The sequence below is a fragment of the Oncorhynchus mykiss genome, chromosome 17 (genome assembly GCF_013265735.2).
Source record: "Oncorhynchus mykiss isolate Arlee chromosome 17, USDA_OmykA_1.1, whole genome shotgun sequence".
NCBI lineage: Eukaryota > Metazoa > Chordata > Actinopteri > Salmoniformes > Salmonidae > Oncorhynchus > Oncorhynchus mykiss.
Genome location: NC_048581.1, coordinates 20718993 through 20732213, shown reverse-complemented (window position 1 = coordinate 20732213; position 13221 = coordinate 20718993). Strand labels below are relative to the sequence as shown.

Sequence of the window (13221 nt, the reverse complement as noted above, 5' to 3'; positions counted from 1 at the left end):
TTCGGTGTCTCTCTCACGTCACTGATTAGTTGCAGAACTTTCTTTCACTGCTCGGTGTTGAAGGCAGCAGGACTTGGACTCGAACGTCTCCCGAACTTCTTGGGCCGTCGACGAGCGTTGACGATGGGATGCAACTTGTGCTAACAAGTGAAAAGAAGAATCCAGAATCACTAGGGGAAGTAGGGAGTCTGCTGCTACGCTGTCCTTCCTTTCCTTTTCTCTCGCAGAAGAGAAGACTAACTTTTTCAAAGACCGTTTTCTGGGCCACAGGCCGACTTGTTTAAAGGACTTGTTTTTGCTTCCGGTAACACCGAAGAAAAAACAGAGTCGCGCTCTCTCGCCCTCTTCTCTCCCTCTCGCTCTCTCTCACTTTTTTTGGAAGCAGAATTTTTAAAGTAAAATGGGTCTTTGAGAGAGTTGGCACATCTCCCTGCGCTATAATGGTACGTGCTATGTAAATTAATATCATCACTGGAGAAAGCCTTTCAAAGCATTGCCATATTATTTCTAAGTTTGATATGTAGAATACCTTTACACTTTAACGATATGTTATAATTATGTTACAATTAATTTAAGAGGGGACTTATTTGATTCACGTCAGTCAAAATCTACATCTCAGTCAAAAGAGGAGTATTTGTTATTGATTAGACTAATTACTTTAGTGCCTACATGTGTATTATTGTATTATTTAAGTAATATTATTTTATTTCGTGTGTGACTGTGTGACACTAAACGGTCAAAAGTGAAGCACCACAATGCAAGCAAAGCTCACCTGTATCCCCGATGCTTGTCTAGCTAGACAAGTGGTAACTACTCCGTTTTGTTACTGTGATGTGTCTGACTATCATAAACAGCTTATTATCCCACATTTATTTTCTCACACTCTTTTTATTTAAACCACGAATTTTAATTAAATGTAGGCCTGTTATTATTTATATTATAATTTATTATAATACATTATTTTACATGTATTATAACATTTATAATATTTTGCCTATATGCCTATTATTTGTTATAATCAAAGTCAAAATAAATATGAGGCTATATAAAAAATATATTTAAAAAACATTGAGAACAAAATAGTCGTCTGAATATAAAACCCATGTGATGACGAAGTGGCGGGATGCTGGGTCTATTCTGCGGTGGTTAGCCTACATCAAAAAGAATAACCAACGACGACAGCATGTTTTATCGTTCTAAGAGAGCAGTTTGACAGGCCAGAATATGGGACAGTGCGGGTGGTTCTTGTGTGTCGGAGACCAAATGTTCAACCTTTTAGAAGCTTCATTGTCTGGGGTGCATCTCTTTCAAATCAAATAAATGTGTATTTGTTGTGTATGTATACACAGATTAGCAGATGGTAAAGCAAGTGCAGCGAAATGCTTTTGTATCCTAGCTCCAGCAGTGCAGTAAATGTCTAACAGTACAATAGGCCTATAAATACACAAATAATCCCGATCTCTTTCTCCTACTTGCGGAATTGTCTTTTTTCCCCCTGTAGCCTGTCGGTTGTATTTTCATCAATGGGTCGGCTAATTGAGTTGCGTAGTTGATGACACTTCATATAGGCTCCCGAAAAGGGAGGGGGAAGCGGGAATAGATTTCCCCTCAGTATTGGTGTGTTTATAGTTCATAGGCCCGTTCAAACCATCCAATGGATATCAGACTTGTTTTTTTTGCCAGAAGCATGTGGTTACTTTACCACAAGCTATAATAATAATATGCTAATAATAACGATAATAATATATGATATGAAATCAAATTTAAATTAATAATCTAAATTAATAATATAGCCTAAGATATATAGCACATAACATACATTGTGTGTACAAAACATTAGGGATGCCTGTTCTTTCCTTGACAGACTGAGCAGGTGAATCCCGGGGAAAACTATGATTCCTTATTGATGTCACCTGTTAAATCCAATCAATGTAGATGAAGGGGAGGAGACAGGTTAAAGAAGGATTTTTAAGCCTTGAGACAATTGAGTCATGGATGGTGTGTGTGCCATTCAGAGGGCGAATGGGCAAGACAAAATATTTAAGTGTCTTTGAACGGGGTACTGTATGGTAGTAGGTGCCAGGCACACTGGTTTGAGTGTGTCAAGAACTGCAACGCTGCTGGGTTTTTCACACAACAGTTTCCTGTGTGTATCAAGAATGGTCCACCACCCAAAGGACATCCAGACAATTTGACACAACTGTGGGAAGGAACGGAGTCAACATGGGCCAGCATCCCTGTGGAACGCTTTTGACACCTTGTAGAGTCCATGCCCTGACGAATGTAGGCTGTTCTGAGGGCAAAAGGGGGTGCAACTCAATATTAGGAAGGTGTTCCTCTCCTTAACTCTGACTGTTCCTAACCGCATTGGATTACCATTGTAATCTCTGTATCATAACTCTTCCTTAATATATGATTTGATATGTAAAAGGGACAGATGCATTACACTTTTGATAGTTCTGTTTAGTTTTTAAATGCATTGTCTGGTTTGTATACACTCAGTGTATATAGAAAAGTCATTATCATTCAAGAGGTCACTAATAATAATATATTTTAAGTCCATAGTTAACATTAATTAAAAAATGCAATTTTCTGTGTATTATTCAGGCAGCATCAGTAATAATACACTGTAACCTACACTCCAGTCACATTAGTAGTTATATTAGTGTAGTCCTAGGCCTTTTCTTGAAGCCTGCTTTCTGAGGCAAACACCCACCTCTGAAATGTACTACTTGATAGGGTGTGTGGTGTGTGTCTGATGTGATTATTCAATCTACACAGCCCGTCAGTCTGACTGGCTCTCATCTGCACACATGGAATCTCACATCACTGACTCTCAAACATACAAACATAACATGATCCATTATCAGGTTATACTGTAGGGCTGTGACGGTCATGGCATTTTGGATGATGGTAATTGGCCAGTCAAATGACCGTTGTCACTGTAATAACCGTTCAAATAACCCCATACGAGCAAATAGGAGCAAAACAGGAAGTAAATATCTGTGCTAAAATATGCGGTGTGATTTGTTTATTCAACTCAACTGAAATGACAAAAAATACACTCCATTTCATGAGCCACATCAGTTAACCAAATTTGATTGAACATTCTACATTACCATAGAAATTATTGAGTGTACCCATGAGTTTGACAGTCAAATTGCCAGTGTTAGAGGTTCCAAGCCTGTTCTATTCATTCTGTTTCTATGTGCTGCTGCTGCATTGTGGACACCGTTGCCTAGGCAACCGAGACTAGTTTGCTTGTTTCAGCAAGGAGCAACAAAGTCTCATCAGGTTGTTAAGAGTCCATGTTAAGCCCAAAACAGACTCAACTTCCCGTCTTCAGTCAGCTGTTCGTTCTACACAAAACTTTTATTTTTAAAAACGGTTATGACGGTTATTTTACTTTCATGAGAGTCTTCATCCATAACCATGTGGTAGTTGTGCCAGCACTACGTTATAGGGTACTTAGTAAATACTGTAGAGCAGCATTTCTCAAACTCGATCCTCGGGACCCCAAAAGTGCACCCTCGGGGTTCCGATGACAGAGTGAGGAAACCCTGCTATAGTTGGACAGGGATGTAAAAACAAGTTCCTGGGGGATAGAAAAGTTGATCCTAACAAATGGTTGGTTCATGCATCAGTGAACACGATAATACAACACAAAACATCATTACCAGCATTGACAAGCTTCCCTGTAGTCTATGTTGTGGTTATTATTAGCCTCCGATTGGAACTTTGAGCTGTCTCGTCTGTCAAGTGCATTATTGTAATTGGTGAGTTGGCAAGGGGGCGTAAACCTCGACATCACATCATCACCATGACATTTGACTGATTTTAATATCTGGATTCTATTTCTATGGGCTCACCGTGTGTTCCGTTATATGCCCCATTGAAACGTGTGTTCCGTTATATGTCCCATTGAAACGTGTGTTCCGTTATATGCCCCATTGAAACGTGTGTTCCGTTATATGTCCCATTGAAACGTGTGTTACCGTTATATGCCCCATTGAAACGTGTGTTACCGTTATATGCCCCATTGAAACGTGTGTTCTGTTATATGTCCCATTGAAACGTGTGTTATCGTTATATGCCCCATTGAAACGTGTGTTACCATTATATGTCCCATTGAAACGTGTGTTACCATTATATGCCCCATTGAAACGTGTGTTCTGTTATATGCCCCATTGAAACGTGTGTTCCGTTATATGCCCCATTGAAACGTGTGTTCTGTTATATGCCCCATTGAAACGTGTGTTACCGTTATATGCCCCATTGAAACGTGTGTTCTGTTATATGCCCCATTGAAACGTGTGTTACTGTTATATGCCCCATTGAAACGTGTGTTACTGTTATATGCCCCATTGAAACGTGTGTTACCGTTATATGCCCCATTGAAACGTGTGTTCCGTTATATGCCCCATTGAAACGTGTGTTACTGTTATATGCCCCATTGAAACGTGTGTTACTGTTTTATGCCCCATTGAAACGTGTGTTACTGTTATATGCCCCATTGAAACATGTGTTCTGTTATATGCCCCATTGAAACGTGTGTTACCGTTATATGCCCCATTGAAACGTGTGTTCCGTTATATGACCCATTGAAACGTGTGTTACTGTTATATACCCCATTGAAACGTGTGTTCCGTTATATGCCCCATTGAAACGCTTGTGTTTTGTAATCTAATGCGTTGTGGTAAACTCTCCCTGTGTTAGAGCTCAGAAGCAAATTACTCCCCATGATCAGCCTATTGTGGGAAACAATGAGGTTATTGTAACCAGGAGAAACATTATTGTTGAGTGCACATACCACAGTGTGGTTTCACGTTGTTAGAGTGTGTGGTTTCACTAGTAAGTTACCACACTGTGGATTCACGTTGTAAGAGAGTGTGGTTTTTCTAGTAAGTTACCACACTGTGGTTTCACATTGTAAGAGAGTGTGGTTTCACTAGTAAGTTACCACACTGTGGTTTCACGTTGTTAGAGAGTGTGGTTTCACTAGTAAGTTACCACACTGTGGTTTCACGTTGTTAGAGAGTGTGGTTTCACTAGTAAGTTACCACACTGTGGTTTCACGTTGTAAGAGAGTGTGGTTTCACTAGTAAGTTACCACACTGTGGTTTCACGTTGTTAGAGAGGGTGGTTTCACTAGTAAGTTACCACACTGTGGTTTCACATTGTTAGAGAGTGTGGTTTCACTAGTAAGTTACCACACTGTGGTTTCACGTTGTTAGAGAGTGTGGTTTCACTAGTAAGTTACCACACTGTGGTTTCACGTTGTTAGAGAGGGTGGTTTCACTAGTAAGTTACCACACTGTGGTTTCACGTTGTTAGAGAGGGTGGTTTCACTAGTAAGTTACCACACTGTGGTTTCACATTGTTAGAGAGTGTGGTTTCACTAGTAAGTTACCACACTGTGGTTTCACATTGTTAGAGAGTGTGGTTTCACTAGTAAGTTACCACACTGTGGTTTCACGTTGTAAGAGAGTGTGGTTTCACTAGTAAGTTACCACACTGTGGTTTCACGTTGTTAGAGAGTGTGGTTTCACTAGTAAGTTACCACACTGTGGTTTCACGTTGTAAGAGAGTGTGGTTTCACTAGTAAGAGTATCTCGGTAAAGACAGACATGTAGGGACAGAGTTAATGTGTTACATACATTAATACCACCCTTCTACTGTGTAACTAGGTGTATAGTGTTGGCCTATAGGTGATCTCCCTCACTACTGTGTAACTAGGTGTATACTGTTGGCCTATAGGGATCTCCCTCACTACTGTGTAACTAAATATATAGTGTTGGCCTATAGGGATCTCCCTCACTACATAGTGCTGGAGATACTGTAAATTGTGTGGGTTATGCAGGGTTTTGTTCCAGCCAACTTACACACCTATGCTGGGATGAAGTTGGAGACATGTGAAGGGAACAAGGACAGAAAGAAAGGAACATCTTCCTGGGATGAAACACAGCTACAATATATCTGGTATGAATACAATATATCTTTATTGATACAGTACAGCCTGGTATAAATACAATATATCTTTATTGATACAATACAGCCTGGTATAAATACAATATATCTGTATTGATACAATACAGCCCTGGTATAAATACAATATATCTGTATTGATACAGTACAGCCCTGGTATAAATACAATATATCTGTATTGATACAGTACAGCCCTGGTATAAATACAATATATCTGTATTGATACAATACAGCCCTGGTATAAATGCAATATATCTGTATTGATACAGTACAGCCTGGTATAAATACAATATATATTTATTGATACAATACAGCCCTGGTATAAATACAATATATATTTATTGATACAATACAGCCCTGGTATAAATACAATATGTATTTATTGATACAATACAGCCCTGGTATGAATACAATATATATTTATTGATACAATACAGCCCTGGTATAAATACAATATATCTGCATTGATACAGTACAGCCTGGTATAAATACAATATATATTTATTGATACAATACAGCCCTGGTATAAATACAATATATATTTATTGATACAATACAGCCCTGGTATAAATACAATATATATTTATTGATACAATACAGCCCTGGTATAAATACAATATATCTGTATTGATACAGTACAGCCTGGTATAAATACAATATATATTTATTGATACAATACAGCCCTGGTATAAATACAATATATCTGTATTGATACAGTACAGCCTGGTATAAATACAATATATATTTATTGATACAATACAGCCCTGGTATAAATACAATAAATATTTATTGATACAATACAGCCCTGGTATAAATACAATATATATTTATTGATAAAATACAGCCCTGGTATAAATACAATATATATTTATTGATACAATACAGCCCTGGTATAAATACTATATATCTGTATTGATACAATACAGCCCTGGTATAGATACAATATATATTTATTGATACAGTACAGCCCTGGTATAAATACAATATATCTTTATTGATACAATACAGCCCTGGTATAGATACAATATATATTTATTGATACAGTACAGCCCTGGTATAAATACAATATATCTGTATTGATACAATACAGCCCTGGTATAAATACAATATATATTTATTGATACAGTACAGCCCTGGTATAAATACAATATATCTGTATTGATACAATACAGCCCTGGTATGAATACAAAATATCTTTATTGATACAGTACAGCCCTGGTATAAATACAATATATCTTTATTGATACTATAGAGCCCCACATTAGAGGTGTCATAATACCCATTAAACTTAGCGGTCAAACAGGGAAATGGTTCCAATCCTTTTTCCACCATACATTTTTCCTATAAGAGACTTTATGAACACTTCAAATAAGGGCTGTGTTTCGTGTAGGCTTACCCTGGCGTGACATTTTGATAACCATGTAAATCTCTCTCGGACAAGGTGACTTCTATCAATATATTAGTCTCTATTTACTCTCAGATTAGAAAATGCTGATTAGCATCAAAGTCGACATCAAGGAAAACTACCAATCCCTGCAAGCTCCTGCACATCATCTCTAGCTGACACCTTTACTAACAGTTATTGTGTCAATTTAAAACTTGCACAAGACAGTTCACAGAATTACCATTTAAAGACATGTAGCCACGTTTTATGGCTATTATGACTCATACTGTGGTACTCGATACAGACCTAGTATAAATACAATGCATGTTTATTGATACAATTACAGCCCTGTGCTGGAAGTTAGCTATTTGTTCCGTGGTGACGTTTCCTTTAGGGACAAATCTAGGATCAGCATTCCCTCCCCCAATCCTAACCTTAACCATTAGTGGCGGAAACGCTAAACTGATCTAAGATCAGTGTCTAGGCCGTGGGAACTTCACCCTACACCTAGCTACCTGTCTTGTCTAATATTTGTCACCATGCCAGGTTTATAGTGCATCTCTGGGGCGTGGTGGTGGACACCACGTCTGTCCCGCAGCCATGCAGTTCTGTATGAACTTGTTCACCCTGTCCTGTCTGCCTTGAACTCTTAGGATGTGAGGGATTTTCTACCCTGTGTCTGTCAGTCGGTTAGTCAGGGTAATTGCTGGCCTGGGCTGGTCTCCATTGTCAATGCTTTATTCATTCAGCCACCCACACACTGTCAGTCACACACACCACTCACACTTGTTATGGGTAACGGTACTTGTCGTGGCCACACAACACACATCCGCGTATGCACGCACGCACGCACGCACGCACACACACACACACACACACACAGCTATGTCTTACTATACTTGTGTGGACCAACAATTGATTCCCATTCAAAACGTGAACCTTATCCCCTAAACCTAACCTTAACTCCTAACCCTAAACCTAACCACTAACCCTAATTCTTACTCAAACCCTAATCCTAACCCACATTTTGTTTTACAAATGACGACTGGCAAAATGTCCTCACTTCTCACAAATGTAGGTGGTTCACTATTCTTTTGAAGACTTCTGGTACTCACAAGTATAGTAAACGTGTACACACACACACACACACATAATGAATTGACACTGAAGTGAAGTCAGTCATTTTGTAGAGGAGTTTCTATACACCTACAGAATGTGTGTACTACATATTGCTCTAACCACAGTTTACTGTTGTGTAAACCTGCTATGCTATTAAGCAGAAAACAACATTCAGCACCACTCTGTCTTGGCTTCAACATCTGAACCCATTAAACTAATGTTAAACCCCCTAAAAGTGAACTGAAATAATTAGCACAGGCCCCATATCCATTCCAAAACCACACACACACACACACACACACACACACACACACACACACACACACACACACACACACACACACACACATACACATACACACACACACACACACAACCAATACTCACCCCCTCCTCCCTCCTCTTTCTCTGTTTTTCTTTTGTCCTCATCCCTCCCTCCTCCCTTCCTCCCTCCTACTCCCTTACTCCCACTTCCTCCCTTCCTCCCTCCCTCCTGCTTTCCTCCCTCCTCCTTCCTTCCTCCCTCCACCTCCTCCCTTACTCCCTTCCTCCCTCCTCCTCTCTTACTCCCTCCTCCTCCCTTACTCCCTTCTCCCTACCTCCCTCCTCACCCCACTGAGATAGCGGTGTGAAAAATCAAGTTTTCTCCCTGAGGTGGCTCTGGCAGGGATTCACATGCCTTTCATACACTCCTCCCCCCCCCAACCCCCCCCCCCCCCCCCCCCCACACACACACACACGCACACACACACACACACACACACACACTGGAACAGACCGGTTTCGGCCCAGCCTTTGATGTGCTTGCCATCTCATGCAGGTTGGCTTCCTTGGTTTATTGGTGTCTGTACATACGGCTCTGTGTGTGTGTGTGTGTGTGTGTGTGTGTGCGTGTGCGTGCGTGTGCGTGTGCGTGCGTGTGCGTGCGCGCGCATATGGCTCTGTGTGCGTTTATTTGGCATCGGCATATCCCGGCCACCAAATTCATAATAATAAATAAAAACAATAATTCTGATAATAATTACTGGTTGTTAAAGAGAGAAACTGACAACGGTTGGATAGTTGTGATGATTGTTCTGCAGCCAGAATAACTGGTTTGGGAGAGCAGCATCTATCAGGTGTGGTGTGTAGCATCTGTGTGAACATGGAAGAGGATGTGTGGGTTTGTGGCTGTGTGTGCATGGGCACATGTGTGTGTGTGTGTGTGTGTGTGTGTGTGGCCATTTGTGTAATTATTGATACGGTTCCAATAATTCACTTTTAAACTGAACTATCTGAGGATCAATCCCAAGGCTCAATGGAGGTGTGTGTGAGAGAGAGAGTGTGTGTGTGTGTGAGAGAGAGAGAGTGTGTGTGTGAGAGAGAGATTGTGTGTGTGTGAGAGAGAGATTGTGTGTGTGTGAGAGAGAGATTGTGTGTGTGTGATTGTGGTTATTAGTGTGTTCCAGTACAGGTTTTTGGAGATCTCACCTCCAGTTGGGCCATATGGTCCACAATACATCCCCACAAAGAATCTCTCTTTTGTTAGTTATACCAAGCCGGATGGCGATTTATTTAACCAACTGGATCTTCCCACAAAAGCATCCATCCTATATCCATCTCACGTCTTTGATATCAGATGGTTAAAAAAAAAATGTCTCAATTAACACATTTGCATTGGGTTGGTGTTGGTGATCCACTTCCAAACAGGTCAGAGACTCTGTGTGCGTCCCAAGTGGCACCCTGTTCCCTTTATAGTGCACTACATTTGACCGGGGTCCATAGGGGTCCTGGTCAGAAGTAGTGCACCTTAAAGGGAGTAGGGTTCCATTTGGGACGAGGCCTCCGTTTCCAACGCCTTGGTCTCTTCCCTCTAAAATGTTAATTAGCCTGTGCTTTGAGATATTTCCGCTCAGGGCTGGCCATATGGACCAAGCATATGTTCTGTATATACAGTACAATATATCATTCATACATGGCTCAGGGATGAACAGTGATAAGGGGAGATACATTTGGGACAGAACCGAAGGGGGGTTGGTTCAGTACAAAGGGAGACAGTATATTGTGGGGTCTGTGTTATCCCTCCATTGACATGAGCATGGTATTGCTTCACCTTTATTCTACTGTGTAATGACAAGGTTTCTATGTGTTCCCCAATAGAAGGACGAGAAAGATTTTCCTGTTGCAATCATTCTCCATCCAACTGCAGGACACCATCTTTCACCAAGCCTAGTAGCATCCTCACACACACACACACACACACACACACACGCACACGCACACGCACACACACACGCACACGCACACGCACACACATGCAAACAAACACACACACATGCAAACACACACACACACCAGTAAACGAGCCAGCAGCCAATTGGACCAGCCAATGTGCCCAGTGCCAACACGTAGCATTTTGGGTCTGGGCTTAGCCAATCAGAACAACTGACACTGTCTCTACCCGGGACGTCCAATCACAGAGGGCCTGTGCACCTGGTGATGCATTAGGGGCCGGTTACAGTGTTAACAGTGGGCTTCAGCTCAGACAGTCAGACCCCCAGACACACACACACACACACACACACACACACACACACACACACACACACACACACACACACACACACACACACACACAGGTGCTGTGGCTAAGGTCCATGAGGAGCACAGGCCAATAAGACCTGCTATCTAACACGTGTCCTGGCACTGGACTGGGTGGCAGCATCCCTTTCCCATCATGCATTGTGTTATCAGTGAGCCGCCTCTCCCTCCTTCTCCCTCTCCTTCTTATCCCAGCTCAGTGTTCTCCGCTCTCACTCCCTCTCCCCCCCCCCCCCTCTCTCTCTCACTCCCTCTCCCCCCCTCTCTCTCTCTCCCCTTCTCTCTCAACAATGAGAACAGTGTGCCCACATTAAAAACGAGGGCCTCACCGTAAAAATAAGTTTATGTGCTAATAAAGATGATTAGAAATCACACAAGCCGCAAGAAATGGAAGAAAAAAAAAACGTTGTGGGCACAGATTATACCTCCAAAAAATGTAAGTAGGAGATAGAGAGTGAAAGAGAATATTTACATGTTAGTAGACGGTCTTATGCAGAGGAAGTTACAGGCACAATTAGGGTTAAGTGCCTTGCTCAAGGGCACATTGAAATATTTTTGTACCTAGTTGGCTCGGGGATTGGAACCAGCAACCTTTCGTTTACTGGCCCAACCAGTAGGCTACCTGCCGCCGAGCGAGAGAGTGGGATAGAGAGAGGAATAGAGAGAGGGAAAGGCGAGAGAGGGAATGGAGAGAGAGGGAATGGAGAGAGAGGGAATGGAGAGAGAGGGAATGGAGAGAGAGGGAATGGAGAAAGCGTTCATTCCGAGTGGAGGGATATGAATAGCCTTTGTTTTCACCACAACTCAGGGTTGTGTGGTCTGCCAACGTCTGGCTCTTATTATGGGCTTTGTGTCGGCACTGCAAGTGGTGCGCACGTGTGTGTGTGTGTGTGTAGTGTCAGAGGGCATGTACAAATGCATATATGTGTTAGTGATTATGTTTGCACTCGTGTGCTTATATTACATAAATATAATCTCAGTCTACCAGGTAGGCTGTGGATATATACAAGGGGGGTGGAGGCCAGGTTGGCAACAATGTGTGTGTTTCTTTCTGCTGGTCTATCTGGGAAAGTTGTGAAATTGAAAGAGGATTTCACAGAACTGTGCGGCTAGCTACCTGGCTGTGGGATTTGGTCTCCAGCTAAACTAAGTGGAGTGGAGTGGGTTAGCCTGATCCAATCAACCACAGCAGAACTGGAAAGAAATGGAGCTGTATCTCACACACACATACTGGAGCACACACACACACACACACATACTGGAGCACGCGCACACGCACACGCACACACACACACACACACACACACACACACACACACACACACACACAAAACAGGCCCTTGCCAGAGCCTTCCATTCCTTTAGAATACAAATTAAGCTTCTCTGAATACAGACTAGTTATTACACTTCCCCTCTGAGTACAGACAAGTTAGTACACTTCCCCTCTGAATACAGACTAGTTAATACACTTCCCCTCTGAATACAGACCAGTTAGTACACCTCCCCTCTGAATACAGACTAGTTAGTACACTTCCCCTCTGAATACAGACCAGTTAGTACACTTCCCCTCTGAATACAGAATAGTTAGTACACTTCCCCTCTGAATACAGACTAGTTAGTACACTTCCCCTCTGAATACAGACTAGTTAGTACACTTCCCCTCTGAATACAGACTAGTTAGTACACTTCCCCTCTGAATACAGACTAGTTAGTACACTTCCCCTCTGAACACAGACTAGTTAGTACACTTCCCTCTGAATACAGACTAGTTAGTACACTTCCCCTCTGAATACAGACTAGTTAGTACACTTCCCCTCTGAATACAGACTAGTTAGTACACCTCCCCTCTGAATACAGACTAGTTAGTACACTTCCCCTCTGAATACAGACTAGTTAATACACTTCCCCTCTGAATACAGACAAGTTAGTACACCTCCCCTCTGAATACAGACTAGTTAGTACACCTCCCCTCTGAATACAGACTAGTTAGTACACTTCCCCTCTGAATACAGACTAGTTAGTACACTTCCCCTCTGAATACAGAATAGTTAGTACACTTCCCCTCTGAATACAGACTAGTTAGTACACTTCCCCTCTGAATACAGACTAGTTAGTACACCTCCCCTCTGAACACAAACTAATACAGACTACTG

At 41.7% G+C, this 13221-nt stretch overlaps 1 protein-coding gene across 19 annotated transcripts in view; it reads left to right on the top strand.

The window, feature by feature from the left end:
• The first annotated feature begins 246 nt into the window (after positions 1–246).
• The window catches only part of LOC110485646 (nuclear factor 1 X-type-like), a 154315-nt gene continuing 141340 nt past the window's right edge, over positions 247–13221 (top strand). For all 19 annotated transcript variants that reach the window (XM_036949312.1, XM_036949301.1, XM_036949305.1 and 16 more), the window contains exon 1: positions 247–443. In XM_036949312.1, coding sequence (XP_036805207.1) covers positions 441–443 — 3 coding nt within the window. In that variant the 5' untranslated portion in view covers positions 247–440. The remainder of the gene's footprint in view (positions 444–13221) is intronic.